The 19,716-nt window shown below is 41.6% G+C and overlaps 1 protein-coding gene across 1 annotated transcript in view; it reads left to right on the top strand.

The window, feature by feature from the left end:
- The window catches only part of zgc:110699 (uncharacterized protein LOC325371 homolog), a 61,781-nt gene extending 44,638 nt beyond the window's left edge, over window positions 1–17,143 (top strand). Inside the window, 6 exon segments of the mRNA XM_034174112.1 lie at window positions 9,471–9,476; window positions 12,683–12,845; window positions 14,907–15,000; window positions 16,789–16,860; window positions 17,037–17,124; window positions 17,126–17,143. Of these exon segments, the coding sequence (XP_034030003.1) occupies window positions 9,471–9,476; window positions 12,683–12,845; window positions 14,907–15,000; window positions 16,789–16,860; window positions 17,037–17,124; window positions 17,126–17,143 (441 nt within the window).
- Window positions 17,144–19,716: the final 2,573 nt, after the last annotated feature.

Below are 19,716 nucleotides of genomic sequence, written 5' to 3'. Positions count from 1 at the left end.
TAGATTAAAGCAGATAACCTGTAAGTTGGAGAGGAAATGGCGTCTCACTAATTTAGAAGATCTTCACTTAGCCTGGAAAAAGAGTCTGTTGCTCTATAAAAAAGCCCTCCGTAAAGCTAGGACATCTTACTACTCATCACTAATTGAAGAAAATAAGAACAACCCCAGGTTTCTTTTCAGCACTGTAGCCAGGCTGACAAAGAGTCAGAGCTCTATTGAGCTGAGTATTCCTTTAACTTTAACTAGTAATGACTTCATGACTTTCTTTGCTAATAAAATTTTAACTATTAGAGAAAAAATTACTCATAACCATCCCAAAGACGTATCATTATCTTTGGCTGCTTTCAGTGATGCCGGTATTTGGTTAGACTCTCAGATTGTTCTGTCTGAGTTATTTTCATTAGTTACTTCATCCAAACCATCAACGTCTATTAGACCCCATTCCTACCAGGCTGCTCAAGGAAGCCCTACCATTATTTAATGCTTCAATCTTAAATATGATCAATCTATCTTTATTAGTTGGCTATGTACCACAGGCTTTTAAGGTGGCAGTAATTAAACCATTACTTAAAAAGCCATCACTTGACCCAGCTATCTTAGTTAATTATAGGCCAATCTCCAACCTTCCTTTTCTCTCAAAAAATTCTTGAAAGGGTAGTTGTAAAACAGCTAACTGATCATCTGCAGAGGAATGGTCTATTTGAAGAGTTTCAGTCAGGTTTTAGAATTCATCATAGTACAGAAACAGCATTAGTGAAGGTTACAAATGATCTTCTTATGGCCTCAGACTGTGACTCATCTCTGTACTTGTTCTGTTAGACCTCAGTGCTGCTTTTGATACTGTTGACCATAAAATTTTATTACAGAGATTAGAGCATGCCGTAGGTATTAAAGGCACTGCGCTGCAGTGGTTTGAATCATATTTATCTAATAGATTACAATTTGTTCATGTAAATGGGGAGTCTTCTTCACAGACTAAGGTTAATTATGGAGTTCCACAAGGTTCTGTGCTAGGACAAATTTTATTCACTTTATACATGCTTCCCTTAGGCAGTATTATTAGACGGCATTGCTTAAATTTTCATTGTTACGCAGATGATACCCAGCTTTATCTATCCATGAAGCCAGAGGACACACACCAGTTAGCTAAACTGCAGGATTGTCTTACAGACATAAAGGCATGGATGACCTCTAATGTTCTGCTTTTAAACTCAGATAAAACTGAAGTTATTGTACTTGGCCCCACAAATCTTAGAAACATGGTGTCTAACCAGATCCTTACTCTGGATGGCATTACCCTGACCTCTAGTAATACTGTGAGAAATCTTGGAGTCATTTTTGATCAGGATATGTCATTCAAAGCGCATATTAAACAAATATGTATGACTGCTTTTTTGCATTTACGCAATATCTCTAAAATTAGAAAGGTCTTGTCTCAGAGTGATGCTGAAAAACTAATTCATGCATTTATTTCCTCTAGGCTGGACTATTGTAATTCATTATTATCAGGTTGTCCTAAAAGTTCCCTGAAAAGCCTTCAGTTAATTCAAAATGCTGCAGCTAGAGTACTAACGGGGACTATAAGGAGAGAGCATATCTCACCCATATTGGCCTCTCTTCATTGGCTTCCTGTTAATTCTAGAATAGAATTTAAAATTCTTCTTCTTACTTATAAGGTTTTGAATAATCACGTCCCATCTTATCTTAGGGACCTCATAGTACCATATCACCCCAATAGAGCGCTTCGCTCTCAGACTGCAGGCTTACTTGTAGTTCCTAGGGTTTGTAAGAGTAGAATGGAGGCAGAGCCTTCAGCTTTCAGGCTCCTCTCCTGTGGAACCAGCTCCCAATTCAGATCAGGGAGACAGACACCCTCTTTACTTTTAAGATTAGGCTTAAAACTTTCCTTTTTGCTAAAGCTTATAGTTAGGGCTGGATCAGGTGGACCCTGAACCATCCCTTAGTTATGCTGCTATAGACGTAGACTGCTGGGGGGTTCCCATGATGCACTGTTTCTTTCTCTTTTTGCTCTGTATGCACCACTCTGCATTTAATCATTAGTGATTGATCTCTGCTCCCCTCCACAGCATGTCTTTTTCCTGGTTCTCTCCCTCAGCCCCAACCAGTCCCAACAGAAGACTGCCCCTCCCTGAGCCTGGTTCTGCTGGAGGTTTCTCTTGTTAAAGGGAGTTTTTCCTTCCCACTGTTGCCAAGTGCTTGCTCACAGTGGGTTGTTTTGACCGTTGGGGTTTTTACATAATTATTGTATGGCCTTGCCTTACAATATAAAGTGCCTTGGGGCAACTGTTTGTTGTGATTTGACGCTATATAAATAAAACTGATTGATTGATTGCGTCCCTTTTCTCCAGTGGGTTATGCTATTTTTTGCATCAGGATAGGAACTGATGGAGCAGTACATAAAAAAAACTCTGGCTGGGTGATCTCATTCGTCCATCACCCTCATGCCGAGGGGCAGGCTTCTTCTTTGTAGGGAAGAAGGATGGGACCTTGCGTCATGCATTGATTTTCGGGGGTTGAATGCTGTCACAGTCACTGTACCTGCCCCTCCTTGAAAACGGCATTCAACTTCTTGCACAGCGCAAACCATATTTACCAAATTGGACTTATGTAACGCCTACTATCTGGTCCAAGTCAAAGAGGGGCGATGAATAGAAGACCGCATTTAACACCCCACTAGGTCATTTTGAATACTTAGTCATGCCCTTCGGTCTCACCAATGCTCCTCCCACCATTCCAAGCCCTAGTTAATGACATACTCTGCGACATCCTCATTCAGGTTGTATTCATATTTCTGGACAACATTCTTATCTTTTCCAATACTCCTCCAAACACACCCATCATGTTTGTTTAGTTCTCCAGCACTTGCTGGAGAATCACTTGTACATTAAAGCCAAGAAATGCGATTTCCATAGGGATACCATTTCCTTCCTCAGCTTGTATTTCCAAGAATCAGATCCAGCAAAAGTTAGTACAGTCACCCAATAGCCCACACCCACTACAGTCAGGTGCATCGTGTTTTCACTGATCATCCTTGAGATGTTTCAGCTTAATTGGAGTCCACCTGGGGTAAATTCAGTTGATTGGACATCATTTAGAAAGATGCACACCTGTCAACATAAGTTTTCACAGTTGACAGTGCATGTCAGAGCACAAACCAAGCATGAAGTCAATAAATTCTCTGGAGACCTCCAAGACAGGATTATGTTGAGGCACAAATCTGGGGAAGGGTACAGAAACATTTCTGCTGCTTTGAAGATCCCAGTGAGCACAGTGGCCTCAATCATCCATTAAATGGAAGAAGTTCTGATCCACCAGGACTCATCCTAGAGCTGACTGCATATCTAGACTGAACAATGATGGGAGAAGGGTCTTAACCTGGGTGATGACTAAGAACCCGGTGGTCACTCTGTCAGAGTTTCCAGCATCCTCTATGTTGAGAGGAGAGCCCTCCAGAAAAACAACGACCTCTGCAGCAATCCACCAATCAGACCTGTATGGTAGAGTGGCCAGATGGAAGCCACTCCTTAGTAATAGGCACATGGCAGCCCACCTGGAGTTTGCCAAAAGACACCTGAAGGACTCTCAGACCACGATAAACAAAATTCTCTGGTCTGATGAGACAAAGATTGAACTCTGGTATGAATGCCAGGCGTCATGCTTGGGGGAAACCAGGCACCATCCCTACAGTGAAGCATTGTGGTGGTAGCATCATGCTGTGGGGATATTTTTCAGCTGCAGGAACTGTGAGACTAGTCAGGATTGAGGAAAGATGAATGCAGCAATTTACAGAGACATCCTGGATGAAAACCTGCTCCAGAGTGCTCTTGACCTCAGTCTGGGGCGATGGTTCATCTTTCAGCAGGACAATGACCCTAAGCACACAGCCAAGATTTCAAAGGAGTTGCTTCAGGACATCTGTTAATGTCCTTGAATGGCCCAGCCAAAGCCCAGACCTGAATCTGATTGAACATCTCTGGAGAGATCTGAAAATGGCTGTGCACCGATGCCCCCCATCCAAACTGATGGAGCTTGAGAGGTGCTGCAAAGAGGAATGGACAAAACTGCCCAAAGATATGGGTGCCAAGCTTGTGGCATCATATTCAAGAAGACTTGAGGCTCTAATTGCTGCCAAAGGTGCATGAACAAAGTATTGAGCAAAGGGTGTGAATACTTTTGTGATTGCTTAGATTTTTTTAAAAATTAATTTGCAAATATTAAACAAATGTTTTCATGTTGTCATTGTGAGGCATTATGAATAAAATTTTGCAGGGGAAAAATTAATTTACCTCCATTTTGGGATAAGGCTGTAGCATAACAAAATGTGGAAAAAGTGAAGTGCTACGAATACCTTCCAGATGCACTGTATGAATTAATATTATTAGATATTAATTCATCAAGGGGCAGCACGTGATTTAGTGGTTAGCACTGTTGCCTCACAGCAAGAACGTCATGGGATCGACCTGTGTCTTTGCTGTGTATGGTTTGCCTGTTCTCCTCATGTTTGCATGGGTTCCCTTCAGGTGCTCTGGCTCGCCTTCTAAGTCCAAAGACATACAGGTTAGGCAGATTGGAAACTTTAAATTGTCTGTAGGTGTGCGTGTAGGTGTGAATGTGTTTGTATGTCCATATGTGGCCCAGCGACAAACGGGCATCCTGTCCAGGGTGTACCACGCCTCACACCCTATGACTGCTGGGATAGTAAGTGAGTACAGCAAGTCATCTATTCATAGTATTGAAACACAATCATAAATGTTCAAGCCATTTGCATTTTCAACCTCAGATAGTGACCCTGGTGAGTGCCCTCAAATCAAATCAGTTTTATTTATATAGCGCCAAATCACAACAAGCAGTTGCCCAAGGCGCTTTATATTGTAAGGCAAAAGCCATACAATAATTACAGAAAAAACCCCCAACGGTCAAAACGACCCCCTATGAGCAAGCACTTGGCGACAGTGGGAAGGAAAAACTCCCTTTTTAATAGGAAGAAACCTCCAGCAGAACCAGAATCAGGGAGAGGCAGTCTTCTGCTGGGACTGGTTGGGACTGAGGGGAGAGAATGAGGAAAAAGACATGCTGTGGAAGAGAGCAGAGATGTGTGAGATCAATCACTATATTAAATGTAGAGTGGTGCATACAGAGCAAAAAGAGGTGAATAAAAAGAAACAGTGCATCATGGGAACCCCCCAGCAGTCTAAGTCTATAGCAGCATAACTAAGGGATGGTTCAGGGTCACCTGATCCAAAACTAACTAAGCTTTAGCAAAAAGGAAAGTTTTAAGCTTAATCTTAAAAGTAGAGAGGGTGTCTGTCTCCCTAATCCGAATTGGGAGCTGGTTCCAGAGGAGAGGAGCCTGAAAGCTGAAGGCTCTGACTCCCATTCTACTCTTAAAAACCCTAGGAACTACAAGTAAGCCTGCAGTCTGAGAACAAAGTGCTCTATTGGGGTGATATGATACTATGAGGTCCCTAAGATAAGATGGGACCTGATTATTCAAAACCTTATAAGTAAGAAGAAGAATTTTAAATTCTATTAGGGAATTAACAGGAAGCCAATGAAGAGAAGCCAATATGGGTGAGATATGCTCTCCTTATAGTCCCCGTTAGTACTCTAGCTGCAGCATTTTGAATTAACTGAAGGCTTTTCAGGGAACTTTTAGGACAACCTGATAATATGAATTACAATAGTCCAGCTAGAGGAAATAAATGCATGAATTAGTTTTCAGCATCACTCTGAGACAAGACCTTTCTAATTTTAGAGATATTGCGTAAATGCAAAAAGCAGTCCTACATATTTGTTTAATATGCGCTTGAATGACATATCCTGATAGAAAATGACTCCATGATTTCTCACAGTATTACTAGAGGTCAGGGTAATGCCATCCAGAGTAAGGATCTGGTTAGACACCATGTTTCTAAGATTGTGGGGCCAAGTACAATAAACTTCAGTTTTATCTGAATTTAAAAGCAGGAAATTAGAGGTCATCCATGTCTTTATGTCTGAAAGACATTCCTGCAGTTTAACTAATTGGTATGTGTCCTCTGGCTTCATGGATAGCTAAAGCTGGTATCATCTGCGTAACAATGAAAATTTAAGCAATGCCTAAGGGAAGCATGTATAAAGTGAATAAAATCGGTCCTAGCACAGAACCTTGTGGAACTCCATAATTAACCTTAGTCTGTGAAGAAGACTCCCCATTTACATGAACAAATTGTAATCTATTAGATAAATATGATTCAAACCACTGCAGTGCAGTGCCTTTAATGCCTATGGCATGCTCTAATCTCTGTAATAAAATTTTATGGTCAACAGTATCAAAAGCTGCACTGAGGTCTAACAGGACGAGCACAGAGATGAGTCCACTGTCTGAGGCCATAAGAAGATCATTTATAACCTTCTCTAATGCTGTTTCTGTACTATGATGAATTCTGAAACCTCACTGAAACTCTTCAAATAGACCATTCCTCTGCAGATGATCAGTTAGCTGTTTTACAATTACCCTTTCAAGAATTTTTGAGAGAAAAGGAAGGTTGGAGATTGGCCTATAATTAGCTAAGATAGCTGGGTCAAGTGATGGCTTTTTAAGTAATGGTTTAATTATTGCCACCTTAAAAGCCTATGGTACATAGCCAGCTAATAAAGATAGATTGATCATATTTAAGATCAAAGCATTAATTAATGGTAGGGCTTCCTTGAGCAGCCTGGTAGGAATGGGGTCTAATAGACATGTTGATGGTTTGGAGGAAGTGACTAATGAAAGTAACTCAGACAGAACAATCGGAGAGAAAGCGTCTAACCAAATACCAGCATTACTGAAAGCAGCAGAACATAAAGATATGTCTTTGGGATGGTTATGAATAATTTTTTCTGTAATAGTTAAAGTTTTATTTGCAAAGAAGTCATGAAGTCATTACTAGTTAAGTTAAAGGAATACTCGGCTCAATAGAGCTCTGACTCTGTCAGCCTGGCTACAGTGCTGAAAAGAAACCTGGGGTTGTTCTTATTTTCTTCAATTAGTGATGAATAGTAAGATGTCCTAGCTTTACGGAGGGCGTTTTTATAAAGCAACAGACTCTTTTTCCAGGCTAAATGAAGATCTTCTAAATTAGTGAGATGCCATTTCCTCTCCAGCTTACGGGTTATCTGCTTTAAGCTGCAAGTTTGTGGGTTATACCATGGAGTCAGGCACTTCTGATTTAGGCCCTCTTTTTCAGAGGAGCTACAGCATCCAAAGTTGTGCTCAATGAGGATGTAAAGCTATTGACAAGATAATCTATCTCACTCACAGAGTTTAGGTAGCTACTCTGCACTGTGTTGGTATATGGCATTGAAGAACATAACAAAGAAGGAATCATATCCTTAAACCTAGTTACAGCGCTTTCAGAAAGACTTCTACTGTATGAAACTTATTCCCCACTGCTGGGTAGTCCATTAAAGTAAATGTAAATGTTATTAAGAAATGATCAGACAAAAAGGGGTTTTCAGGGAATACTGAGTCTTCAATTTCTATGCCATATGTCAGAACAAGATCTAAAGTGTGGCTAAAGTGGTGGGTGGGCTCATTTACATTTTGAGCGAAGCCAACTGATTCTAAAAATAGATTAAATGCAGTGTTGAGGCTGTCATTCTCAGCATCTATGTGGATGTTAAAATCACCCACTATAATTATCTTATCTGAGCTAAGCACTAAGTCACACAAAAGGTCTGAAAAATCACAAAGGAACTCACAGTAATGACCAGGTGGATGATAGATAATAACAAATAAAACTGGTTTTGAGACTTCCAATTTGGATGGACAAGACTAAGAGTCAAGCTTTCAAATGAATTAAAGCTCTGTCTGAGTCTTTGATTAATTAATAAGCTGGAGTGGAAGATTGCTGCTAATCCTCCTCCTCGAACTGTGTTTCGAGCATTCTGACAGTTAGTGTGACTTGGGGGTGTTGACTCATTTAAACTAACATTCATCCTGCTGTAACCAGGTTTCTGTAAGGCAGAATAAATCAATATCTTGTTCAATTATTATATCATTTACTAACAGGGACTTAGAAGAGAGACCTAATATTTAATAAACTACATTTAACTGTTTTAGTCTGTGGTGCAGTCGAAGGTGCTATATTATTTTTTCTTTTTGAATTTTTATGCTTAAATTGATTTTTACAGGTTATTGGTGGTCTGGGAGCAGGCACCGTCTCTACTGGGATGGGGTATTGGGGGGATGGCAGGGGGAGAGAAGCTGCAGAGAGGAGTGTAAGACTAAAACTCTGCTTCCTGGTCCCAACCCTGGATAGTCACGATTTTGAGGGATTAATAAAATTGGCCAGATTTCTAGAGATGAGAGCTGCTCCATCCAAAGTGGGATGGATGCCGTCTCTCCTAACAAGACCAGGTTTTCCCCAGAAGCTTTGCCAATTATCTATGAAACCCACCTCATTTTTTGGACACCACTCAGACAGCCAGCAATTCAAGGAGAACATGCGCTAAACATGTCACTCCCACTCTGATTGGGGAGGGGCCCAGAGAAAACTACAGAGTCCGACATTGTTTATGCAAAGTTGCACACCGATTCAATGTTAATTTTAGTGACCTCCGATTGGCGTAACCGGGTGTCATTACTGCCGACGTGAATTACAGTCTTACCAAATTTACCTTAGCCTTAGCCAGCAGTTTCAAATTTCCTTCAGTGTCACCTGCTCTGGCCCCCGGAAGACATTTCACTATGGTTGCTGGAGTCGCTAACTTCACATTTCTCAAAACAGAGTCGCCAATACCAGAGTTTGTTCCTCGGCGGTTGTGTCGCCGAGTGGGGAAAAACGGTTAGAAATGTGAACAGGTTGGTGGTGTACAAAGGGCTTCTGTTTAGAACTACGCTTCTTCCTCACAGTCACCCAGCTGGCCTGCTTTCCCAGTTGCTCGGGATCTGCTGGGGGACAGCTAACGGCGGATAAGCTACCTTGGTCCGCACCAACTACAGGGGCCTAGCTAGCTGTAGGATTTTTCAAGGTGCGGAGCCGATTCTCCAGTTCCCCCAGCCTGGCCTCCAAAGCTACGAAGAAGCTACACTTATTACAAGTACCGTTACTGCTAAAGGAGGCAGAGGAATAACTAACATTTCACACCCAGAGCAGAAAAGTGCGGGAGAGACAGGAGAAGCCGCCATGCTAAACCGGCTAAGAGCTAATAGCTATGCTAAGCTAGCGGATTCCTAAAAACACAAAGTGAATAATGTGAAGATATTTTAGAGGTGATTCAGCAGAGAGAGTGCTTTAGGTAAGGCACGTGAAGATACACTGTGAAACAATCGTTATCTAGATCAATCTAACTACGCAGATTAAACAGCTAACATACAGCAAAACACCGCTGTGCTCCGGAACAGGAAGTGATACATACTGCAGTGAGAGCCACCACCAGTAGAATTATCAGTGAGTAAGCTGCACAGGAAACTGCATATACAGGAAAGTGTGATCTCAGTTTCACTCACATAAGCCATAAAGTTATGAATAAATAGAGTTTGGTTGCATTCACTGACAGCTACTATGCCAGGTTCGGGGCTCAACTAGCAGTAGTCGTTAGCTGTGCTAGGCTTCACCGTTCTTTTTGAGCATGTTATTGCAAATATCTGAGATAATATAGCTTGATGTGTGGTTATTTGTACTAATGGCGTATTTCCATTGACTGCTGTTTTCATGCCAAAATGGCACCCTATAACTTTAAACCTGCATTCAGAATATCTTTGGGTGATGTCAAATAGTGTTGTCATGATGCAAGGTGGCAAGGCAAAGATAATGGTTGGACACAAATGCTGACATCACAGACAGAACGTAGGGTTAGTAGAAAAGGCTTTATCAAAAATACTAGCAAGGATTCGCACACAGTGTATCAGTCATCGAGAAGGAGGTACAGACAGACGTAGTGCTAAGGCGTGGTCCAACAAAACAGCAGGTTCATGGAGGAGTTCAAAGGCAAGACAGAGGCAAGGTCAAAAATGAGCAAAGTCAAATACAGGCAAGCAATTAAACCTGGTCAAAACAAGGCTGTGAGAAGGGCTGGAACAACGACAAAAAGTGCAACAAACTGGCAGGGAAGTGGTGAACTGAAGCTGCTTAAATAGGGTGGAGGTGATTTGAGGAACTCAACACAGGTGTGGGGAACATTCTGGAAGGAGGTGTGGCTGGATGAAACAAAGATGAGGGAAGCAGGTGCAAGATAATGCAATGGAGACAACACAAAGTGGAGTGATGTAAGATGCAAAGATACGTGAGCCAGAGTAAAGCGCGGTGAGTGGATGAATACACGAAACAGACAGAATGAGAGTGAGAGACAAAGACATGAGGCAGGTCCAGTGATGTGGCGTGAGAACAGAAACAAATGGAAGTGAAGGAAAACAGAGAACAAAGGTCAAACAGAAACCGAGGACTATGAACAGAACCAGATCAGAGCATGAACATGAGAACTAAAAGCGAATCATCAGATAATAAGTAAAGAAGAAAAGCTACATGGGAACTGATCAGAGAATAACAAGAAAATAAATATTAAGATAAAACTAGACTGGAACTGGCTTATGACTGAAGTAAAGATAACCAGATGGCAAAACAAACAAAGACAAAAACCATGAACAGAAAACAAACCCGATACTACAGCATAACTGATGAAATCAAAAAGAATGAACAAAATAAACCAGTGATCAACTGATGATAAACAATGAAAACACAACCTGGCAGAACAAAGTAGAACGGAACTAAACTATGGCAAGAGTATTAAAAGTAACAAAGAAACAAAGTGACAAAGCAAAACAGCACAGAAAATAACAAGTGACCAAACACAACTAATAAAGCTGGAGCAGACAATGAGAAAAAGAGGAGGCAAAAATGGGATCAAAACCCCAGATCCGGGTTGAAACCTGACAAGTGTTTTTACAGTGTGTGTGTGTGTGTATATATATATATATATATATATATATATATACACTCAACAAAATATAAACGCAACACTTTTGGTTTTGCTCCCATTTTGTATGAATGAACTCAAAGATCTAAAACTTTTTCCACATACACAATATCACCATTTTCCTCAAATACTGTTCACAAACCAGTCTAAATCTGTGATAGTGAGCACTTCTCCTTTGCTGAGATAATTCATCCCACCTCACAGGTCTGCCATATCAATGCTGATTAGACACCATGATTAGTGCACAGGTGTGCCTTAGACTGCCCACAATAAAGACCACTCTGAAGGTGCAGTTTTTTTTTTTGGGGGGGGGGGATACCAGTCAGTATCTGGTGTGACCACCATCTGCCTCATGCAGTGCAACACATCTCCTTCGCATAGAGTTGATCAAGTTGTCAATTGTGGCCTGTGGAATGTTGGTCCACTCCTCTTCAATGGCTGTGCGAAGTTGCTGGATATTGGCAGGAACTGGTACACGCTGTCGTATACGCCGGTCCAGAGCATCCCAAACATGCTCAGTTGGTGACATGTCCGGTGAGTATGCCAGCCATGCAAGAACTGGGACAATTTTCAGCTTCCAAGAATTGTGTACAGATCCTTGCAACATGGGGCCGTGCATTATCCTGCTGCAACATGGGGTGATGTTCTTAGGATGTATGGCACAACATGGGCCTCAGGATCTCGTCACGGTATCTCTGTGCATTCAAATGCCATCAATAAAATGCACCTGTGTTCTTCGTCCATAACAGACGCATGCCCATACCATAACCCCACGCCACCATGGGGGCCACTCGATCCACACACTGACATCAGAAAACCGCTCAGCCCACATGACGCCACACACGCTGTCTGCCATCTGCCCTGGACAGTGTGAACGGGATTCCATCCATGAGAGAACACCTCTCCAACATGCCAAACAGCCAGCGAAATGTGAGCATTTTGCCCACTCAAGTCGGTTACAAAGATGAACTGGAGTCAGGTCGAGACCCCGGTGAGGACAACGAGCATGCAGATGAGCTTCCCCTAAGACGGTTTCTGACAGGTTTGTGCAGAATTCTTTGGTTATGCAAAACCGATTGTTTAGCAGCTGTCCGAGTGGCTGGTCTCAGACGATCTTGGAGGTGAACATGCTGGATGTGGAGTTCTGGGCTGGTGTGGTTACACGTGGTCTGCGGTTGTGAGGCTGGTTGGATGTACGCCAATTGCTCCTGAAATGCCTTTGGAGACGCTTTATGGTAGAGAATGAACATTCAATACACGCGCAACAGCCTGGTTGACATTCCTGCTGTCAGCATGCCAATTGCACGCTCCCCTCAAATCTTGCGACATCTGTGGCATTGTGCTGTGTGATAAAACTGCACCTTTCAGAGTGACCTTTGATTGTGGGCAGTCTACGCACACCTGTGCACTAATCATGGTGTCTAATCAGCATCTTGATATGGCACACCTGTGAGGTGGGATGGAGTATCTCAGCAAAGGAGAAGTGCTCACTATCACAGATTTAGACTGTTTGTGAACAATATTTGAGGGAAATTGATGATATTGTGTATGTGGAAAAGGTTTAGATCTTTGAGTTCATCTCATACAAAATGGGAGCAAAACCAAAAGTGTTGCGTTTATATTTTTGTTGAGTGTGTATATATATATTATATATCTATATATATAGATATATATAATATATATATAATCTATGGGTTCATTTATGTGTTTCTTCACAGAGTCAGTTTTCTGACACAGTCATTCTTTTTGCCCTCCGGCTTCTCTGGAGCCTTCCATCCACTGGGCTGATGGGTTCCTGCTGCTCTACTCCATTACCCAGCGCTTCAGCTTCTTGAGGTTCCAACGATTAAAGAAACTCATCGAACAAACCAAACAGAGTCTGGGTATGAATTTCTCCATGTTCAGAGGCAAAGTTGAAAGAATTGCAAGAATGATTTTTCTCTCACTGCAGTTGTCTCTAAACAGGTGCACAAATTTTGTGGAGGAAACTGCCGTTATTAACTCTGTAGGTAGCGAGTGACAAAAAATCAAGACTGTTAATGCTGGAAGCCAGACAGAGCTGTCCATGCCACAAAGTATCAAAACAGCTGGTGGGAAATGTGTACATTATCCCTCCTTTTTTCCTTCTTATTTTTCCCCCTATGCATTACTGGTTTCTGGTTATGTTGGCTCACTGGGAACATAAGTATGAAACCTGCTGCGATAACATTCCACAACTGTGCATAATAACTTCATTGTCTTTTGATGGACAAAATCATTGCAGTTTGTGACAAGATGCTGCAGTCTGGTATTTTGTCGACCTCCCAAATGAGTCACAAGTAAATTGTAAATTGTACACACAGCAAAATCCACTGAAATAGTACATGCTTTGTACAAAAGAAACGATAATGTTCTGTGTACATACTGAAGGAATTTTATATTTCACACTTTATTAGATATAGTATAAATATATATATAGAGAGAGAAGAGAGAGAGAGAGGAGAGAGAGAGAGAGAGAGAGAGAGAGAGAGAGAAGAGAGAGAGAGAGAGAGAGAGAGAGAGAGAGAGAGAGAGAGAGAGAGAGAGAGAGAGAGGAGAGAGAGAGAAGAGAGAGAGAGAGAGGAGAGAGAGAGAGAGAGAGACCAAACGGCAAATGTCAGCTCTCACTGGTGTCACTGTGATTGAAGCCATACACATGCATGCACACAGAGGCCACTTGGCTATTATAACATAGATAATATGAGTGAAGCGTCGCGCAGCGGCACAAAGCTCACTCATGGAAAACTGAAAAAATACTTCAAATGATGATACAAGCATCAAATTCAGCACAAATACAGCTGGAGCAGAATTAATGGAGCAACTTTGCCTTTTGACCCCTGTACAAACTGAAACTGACCTTTGTCACCATTCTTGCTGCTTTTACCTCATAACTCCATAACATTCAGTCACAGATTGTCCAAACTATACCTTTTTTGGAATCTTTATGATCAGGCAAATGATGTGGTGTAGTTTTCTACATGATTGGAGCATCTTTTAATTTTGACCCCTGTGTAATTCTTCAATTGACCCCTACCTGGCTGCCTATTGAAAATTCAGTGGCCAATCAGTTTTTTTCAAAAGAGTTAATGTCTATGGATTTTGTGCCAAATTTGACGCTTGTATCACTATTTGCAGGATTCCACTCTAAATATTCTCTTATCTGCTGCACTATTTTTTGAGATGTAAGATGCTGCTCCTCAAGTGTTTCTCACTTGCCCTCAAAAGTATTGGAACACTTGGTATTTCACACATTTTAATTTGTTTATTCCATTTCAAATACATTTTTCTTTCTAAAATCATCTTCTTAACGCAAACTGAAAGCAAATCTCTACAGCTTGATCTAAATTAATTAAAAATACTAAATCCAGCATTCTGATGAAGTGGTGTAGAGGAGGATTTCTTAAAAGAAGACCTGTAGTTCAGCTACAATTTGACAGAAAATACAGAGCTCCCCAGAAACTGAAAGGTTTTAGTCATGCCAATGCTCCCCTGAAGCATTTAGTCAAAATAAAGTCTGAAGGACCTGAATGACATGGTGAGATGCTGATGAGCTTCACTCGTTCATGTCTGCGACATATACATATTATTTTTATATGTACTATGGAACAACAAGAACGCCATCATTGTAACATAAAGACTATTTTGACCATCATGTAAAAACTTCCATCACCACACACGTGATGGACATTTTTAGAAGTGACAGACCCTGTGGTTGCTAACGTTCCACAGAATGTTTGTTCTTAATATCGGGTGAGTCGGTCTTCCTCCAGTCTGCCATCTGTCTATTGTCATGTTTAAACACAAACAGACAGTAAACTGTCATGACAGTATGCTGACAGGCGTGTGTTATGGTAGAGTTGTGAGTCTGGGCTGTTCACACTCCAGCTACAGAACATCACGGTATGTATTTTGTGTGTTTGTTTCAGTTGTTCCGACAGTGCTGGTTGCAAATAAGGCAGACTTGGAAATTGGAAGACAAGTAACAACAGAAGAAGGACAGAAACTCGCCAAGGATCTAAGGTCTGTGTGTCTGTGTGTATACTTCACAAGCACATGTATTATAACCATAACTGTAGTTTGTGTGAACAGGGTGAATGACTCTATCTATGTGCAGTATGTACACACGATATGTAGCTTAAGTCCTTTGTGGTTGAAAGCATTTGCAGCGCTATTGACTGTATTATAGAGAACACAACAAATTCTCCATTGCCATTAAACAGTTTTCCAGTGAGGCTGAACTGTTGTTTTTGCTGCAGTGGTTTCAACTTATTTAATGTCTCGTTAACTCTTAGCCAATCTGAGTATTTACACACCTTCTTCCTACAGTGCATCCGGAAAGCATTCATCGCACTTCACTTTTTCCACATTTTGATATGTTACAGCCTTATTCCTAAATGGAGTAAATTCATTTTATTCCCTTAAAAATTCTACTCACAACACCCCATAATGACAACATGAAAAAAGGTTTTTGGAAATTTTTGTACATTTATTAAAAATCAAAAACTAAGATATCACATGTACATAAATATTCACACCATTTGCACAGTACTTTGTTGATGCACCTTTGGCAGCAATTACAACCTCAAGTCTTCTTGAATATGATGCCACAGGCTTGGTGCACCTATCTTTGCGCAGTTTTGTCCATTCCTCTTTGCAGCACCTCTCAACCTCCATCAGGTTGGATGGAGATCGTCGGTGCAGAGCCATTTTCTGATCTCTCCAGAGATGTTCAATCAGATTGAGGTCTGGGCTCTGGCTGGGCCACTCAAGAACATTCACAGAGTTGTCCTGAAGCCACTCCTTTGATATCTTGGCTGTGTGTTTAAAGTCATTGTCCTGCTAAAAGATGAACCATCACCCCAGTCTGAGGTTAAGACTCTGGACCAGGTTTTCATCCAGGATGTCTCTGTACATTGCTGCATTCATCTTTTCCTCAATCCTGACTAGTCTCCCAGTTCCTGCCGCTGAAAAAGATCCCCACAGCATGATGATTCCACCACCATGCTTCACTTGTAGGGATGGTGCCTGGTTTCCCCCAAACGTGATGCCTGTGATTCACACCAAAGAGTTCAATCTTGTCTCATCAGACCAGAGAATTTTGTTTCTCATGGTCTGAGAGTCCTTCAGGTGTCTTTTGGCAAACTCCAGGTGGGCTGCCATGTGCCTTTTACTAAGGAGTGGCTTCCGTCTGGCCACTCTACCATAATGACCTGATTGGTGGATTGCTGCAAAGATGGTTGACCATCTGGAAGGTTCTCGTCTCTCCACAGAGGAATGTTGGAGATCTCACAGAGTGACCATTGGGTTCTTGGTCACCTCCCTGACTAAGGCCCTTCTCCCCATTGCTCAGTTCAGACAGGCATCCAGCTCTTGGAAGAGTCCTGGTGGATCTGAAACTTCTTCCATTTACAGATGATGGAGGTCAATGTGCTCATTGGACCTTCAAAGCAGCAGAAATGTTTCTGTACCCTTCCTCAGATTTGTGCCTAAAGACAATCCTGTCTCAGAGGTCTACAAACAGTTCCTCTGACTTCATGCTTGGCTTGTGTTCTGACATGTACTGTCATCTGTGGGACGCTTATATGCTGACAGGTATGTGCCTTTTCAAATCATGTCCAGTAACATGGAGGACAACACCAGAAAAAAAAAAAGCAATCAGAGATCAAAACAACAAAACATGAAACGAGCGATCCTGATTATTTTTTTTTGTATTGCTATATATCACATTTTTGAGAATGATGTCCTCAGTATACAGTATTGCTACTGAACCTTTACAAATAAATCTTAAAGGTTTCCACTGTCTGCAGGGTGTGGTTTCAGGGAGCTGTCTGTGGGCGAGGCTGTAACACCTGTGGAAGCTGCAGTGTTTCAGCTGATCAGGTTTGGATCAAATGGACATAATGACATACTTTGTTTAAGTTGTCAGCATGCATAAACCAAATAATTATCTGTCGATTATTACTTGTATCTCTAATTTAATTACCTGTAGTCTTGTAGTTAATGTAATATGCCTGAAGCATACAGTTGTTGTGAATATTTTGTCTTCTGCCTTTTAGGTTGGTGTTGGATCACCAGCGTCCTCCTGATCGTCGGTCCTACATGCTGAGTGTCCGCCACGCTTTGACCAAGAAACTGATTCGATCTAAAAACCATGCAGTGGTGACAGAGATGACATTAAATGTATTGATTATACAGTTGGATGTTTGAGCAGTTTATTGATTGATTTATTTATTGCCAGATGACTGTGTTGGTTGACATTTTACTCTACCAGTACCTGATCACCAAAATATGAAGCTCTACCTATTTTGTTTACTGAGTTATGGCACAAACCTATGAATTGTCATGGCCAGATTTGCTCAAAGTGATGTTTCAATCATTAAAAATGCCACAAATTGTAGAAGTGATGGATGTTCAAACAACAATGTAAAGAACAGAGGTTTCTCTTAAATACAGCCCCCCACTACATTGCTATTTGATGTGAGCAAGCTTCTAGGAGGTAGACTTATGTGGATGGATCTTACGAGAACTGAAAGAGCCAATGTGACTGTTTGGTTCATCCATGGACCAGTAAGACATTCTGAAAGATAGAAGAGCTGACGTTTTGAAAGTTTGACAAGTATTTCAACCTTGATTGGAGTATACACTCTATTACGTACACCTTCCTAGTACTGGTGTCAAGTGAAATTTCTGACTTGTGAAAAAAAGTGATCACAGCAGATATGCACATGTACAGACGTCCCAGGTCAGATATTTGGGAAGCAGTGAAAAATGGCAACTGAGAGTGATATAGTACAGCAGATAACAGAATATTGACAGTGGAAGTGAACAAATGGTGACGCAAGCACCAAAGTCGGCAGAAATACTCCTTAGACCAGTGGCGGCTGTCCCATAGGGGGCGCTCGGGCGCTGCCCTCCTAGATGTGGAGGGGAAAAGTCATAATATATATATATTTAAAAAGTATTATCATTGTCAGTTTTACTTAATAGTATGTGCCTACAGAGAACGTATCATTCCTCGTCTTGGACGCTCATTCAAAGCGCCCTTGAAGTGCAGCGACATAGCCAATTGTAGTTGCTAGGGAAAATTAATAAATATTTGGCAAATCAACATTGCCAAAATTAATGCTTTTGGGGCGCCGGAATTTTAGCCCTTGCTACAAAAAGCGGGAACGTTAGATTACAGTCAGTGATACACGTGACGCTGCAGCTGCTGCTGTCAGTCAGGAAGAGCGACGACGACGTTTGGTTTATATTTATTATTTTTATTTTGTCTCCGTGTTGTTTGCTGGAGTAAGTTGAAGAACTCTGGGACTCCTGCTCATTATGTCTTCCGAGGTTTAAAACGGACAAAACTGATCAAATCAATGACACCAAAGTTTTGCGGGGATCCTTTGGAGGCGCATGGAGGTGCACTGCGCAAATCAGATCTGTTCTCGTGGTTTAATGACAATTGCACCATCCCGTTGGAGGAGAGACGTTTGTCTGACTCGTTATAAACCGTGTTCAGGCTTCATTCACAGTCAGCGCGCACACGTCACGGAGGCTCCTGATCTGCGCGGATGGAAAGGAGCGCGTCCACCTTCTTCAGGTGAGCTGACGAGCTGCTCGATTTATTCCCGAATGTTATTCCTGGTGTGGAAACGAGGATGAAAACTTAAGATAAAACGAATGAGTGATGTTTTTTGTTTGTTTTAGGGGTCAAAGCTGTGATCTTTATTGGGACAAGCAGACCAGTTATAATGGTAATAGGGGAGGCCGGGGCTGTTTGTAACAGTGTTCAAAGCTGCAAGCCATGCTGGTATTTTGATTTCACTTTACACGTTATGAGGATCAGTCCACAGAAGTGAAATATTCTTTGGAGTATTCCACAGTCTAAAACAAATTATTTGCTCAGTTTAAAAACAAAACCCTAAAATAGCAATTTGCATGTTTTTTAAAGAAATTCTAACTCAGCCACTGAGTACACACAAGCCACTTATAGTAAGACAAACCCAAGTTTAGCAACACATTTAATTAAGTGGTTTGTATACTTAATTTGCTTTGTCCTCTACACTCCTTAATTAATTTAACCAATTTAATTAAAGGTTTGGTGTTATTAGTTAGTCAAGTTATTTAAGTTTTTCAAGCTTCTTTAGTTTGCCTCCATTCCACTCAGTAATGTTCATTGCAAAATATTACCTTAAGTTTCTCTCGCTGTCCACACACACACAAACACACACCCTCTCTCTCTCACACTCTACACTCTCTCTCACACACTCACACGCTCTCTCTCACACACGAACACTTTTTCTCTCACACACTCACTCTCACACGCTCTCACTCTCACACACTCACACACACACTCTCTCACGTCTCACGCTCTCTCTCACACACACACGAACACTTTCTTTCTCTCACTCTCACACACTCACTCACACGCTCTCACTCTCACACACTCACACACACACTCTCTCACTCTCACACGCTCTCTCTCACACACACACGAACACTTTCTCTCACATCTCACACACTCCTATCTCACACGCTCTCTCTCACCTCACGATCTCTCATCTCAACAACACGAACACTTTCTCTCACTCTCACCACACTCTCACTCACACTCTCACTCTCACACGCTCTCTTTCTCACACACACGAACACTTTCTTTCTCTCACTCTCACACACTCTCTCTCTCTCTCTCTCTCACACACACACACACACACAAACATTTTCTCTCTCTCTCTCTCTCTCTCTCTC

The sequence above is a fragment of the Thalassophryne amazonica genome, chromosome 1 (assembly GCF_902500255.1).
Source record: "Thalassophryne amazonica chromosome 1, fThaAma1.1, whole genome shotgun sequence".
NCBI classification, from domain to species: Eukaryota; Metazoa; Chordata; class Actinopteri; order Batrachoidiformes; family Batrachoididae; genus Thalassophryne; species Thalassophryne amazonica.
This window is presented reverse-complemented; position numbering and strand designations above follow the sequence as displayed.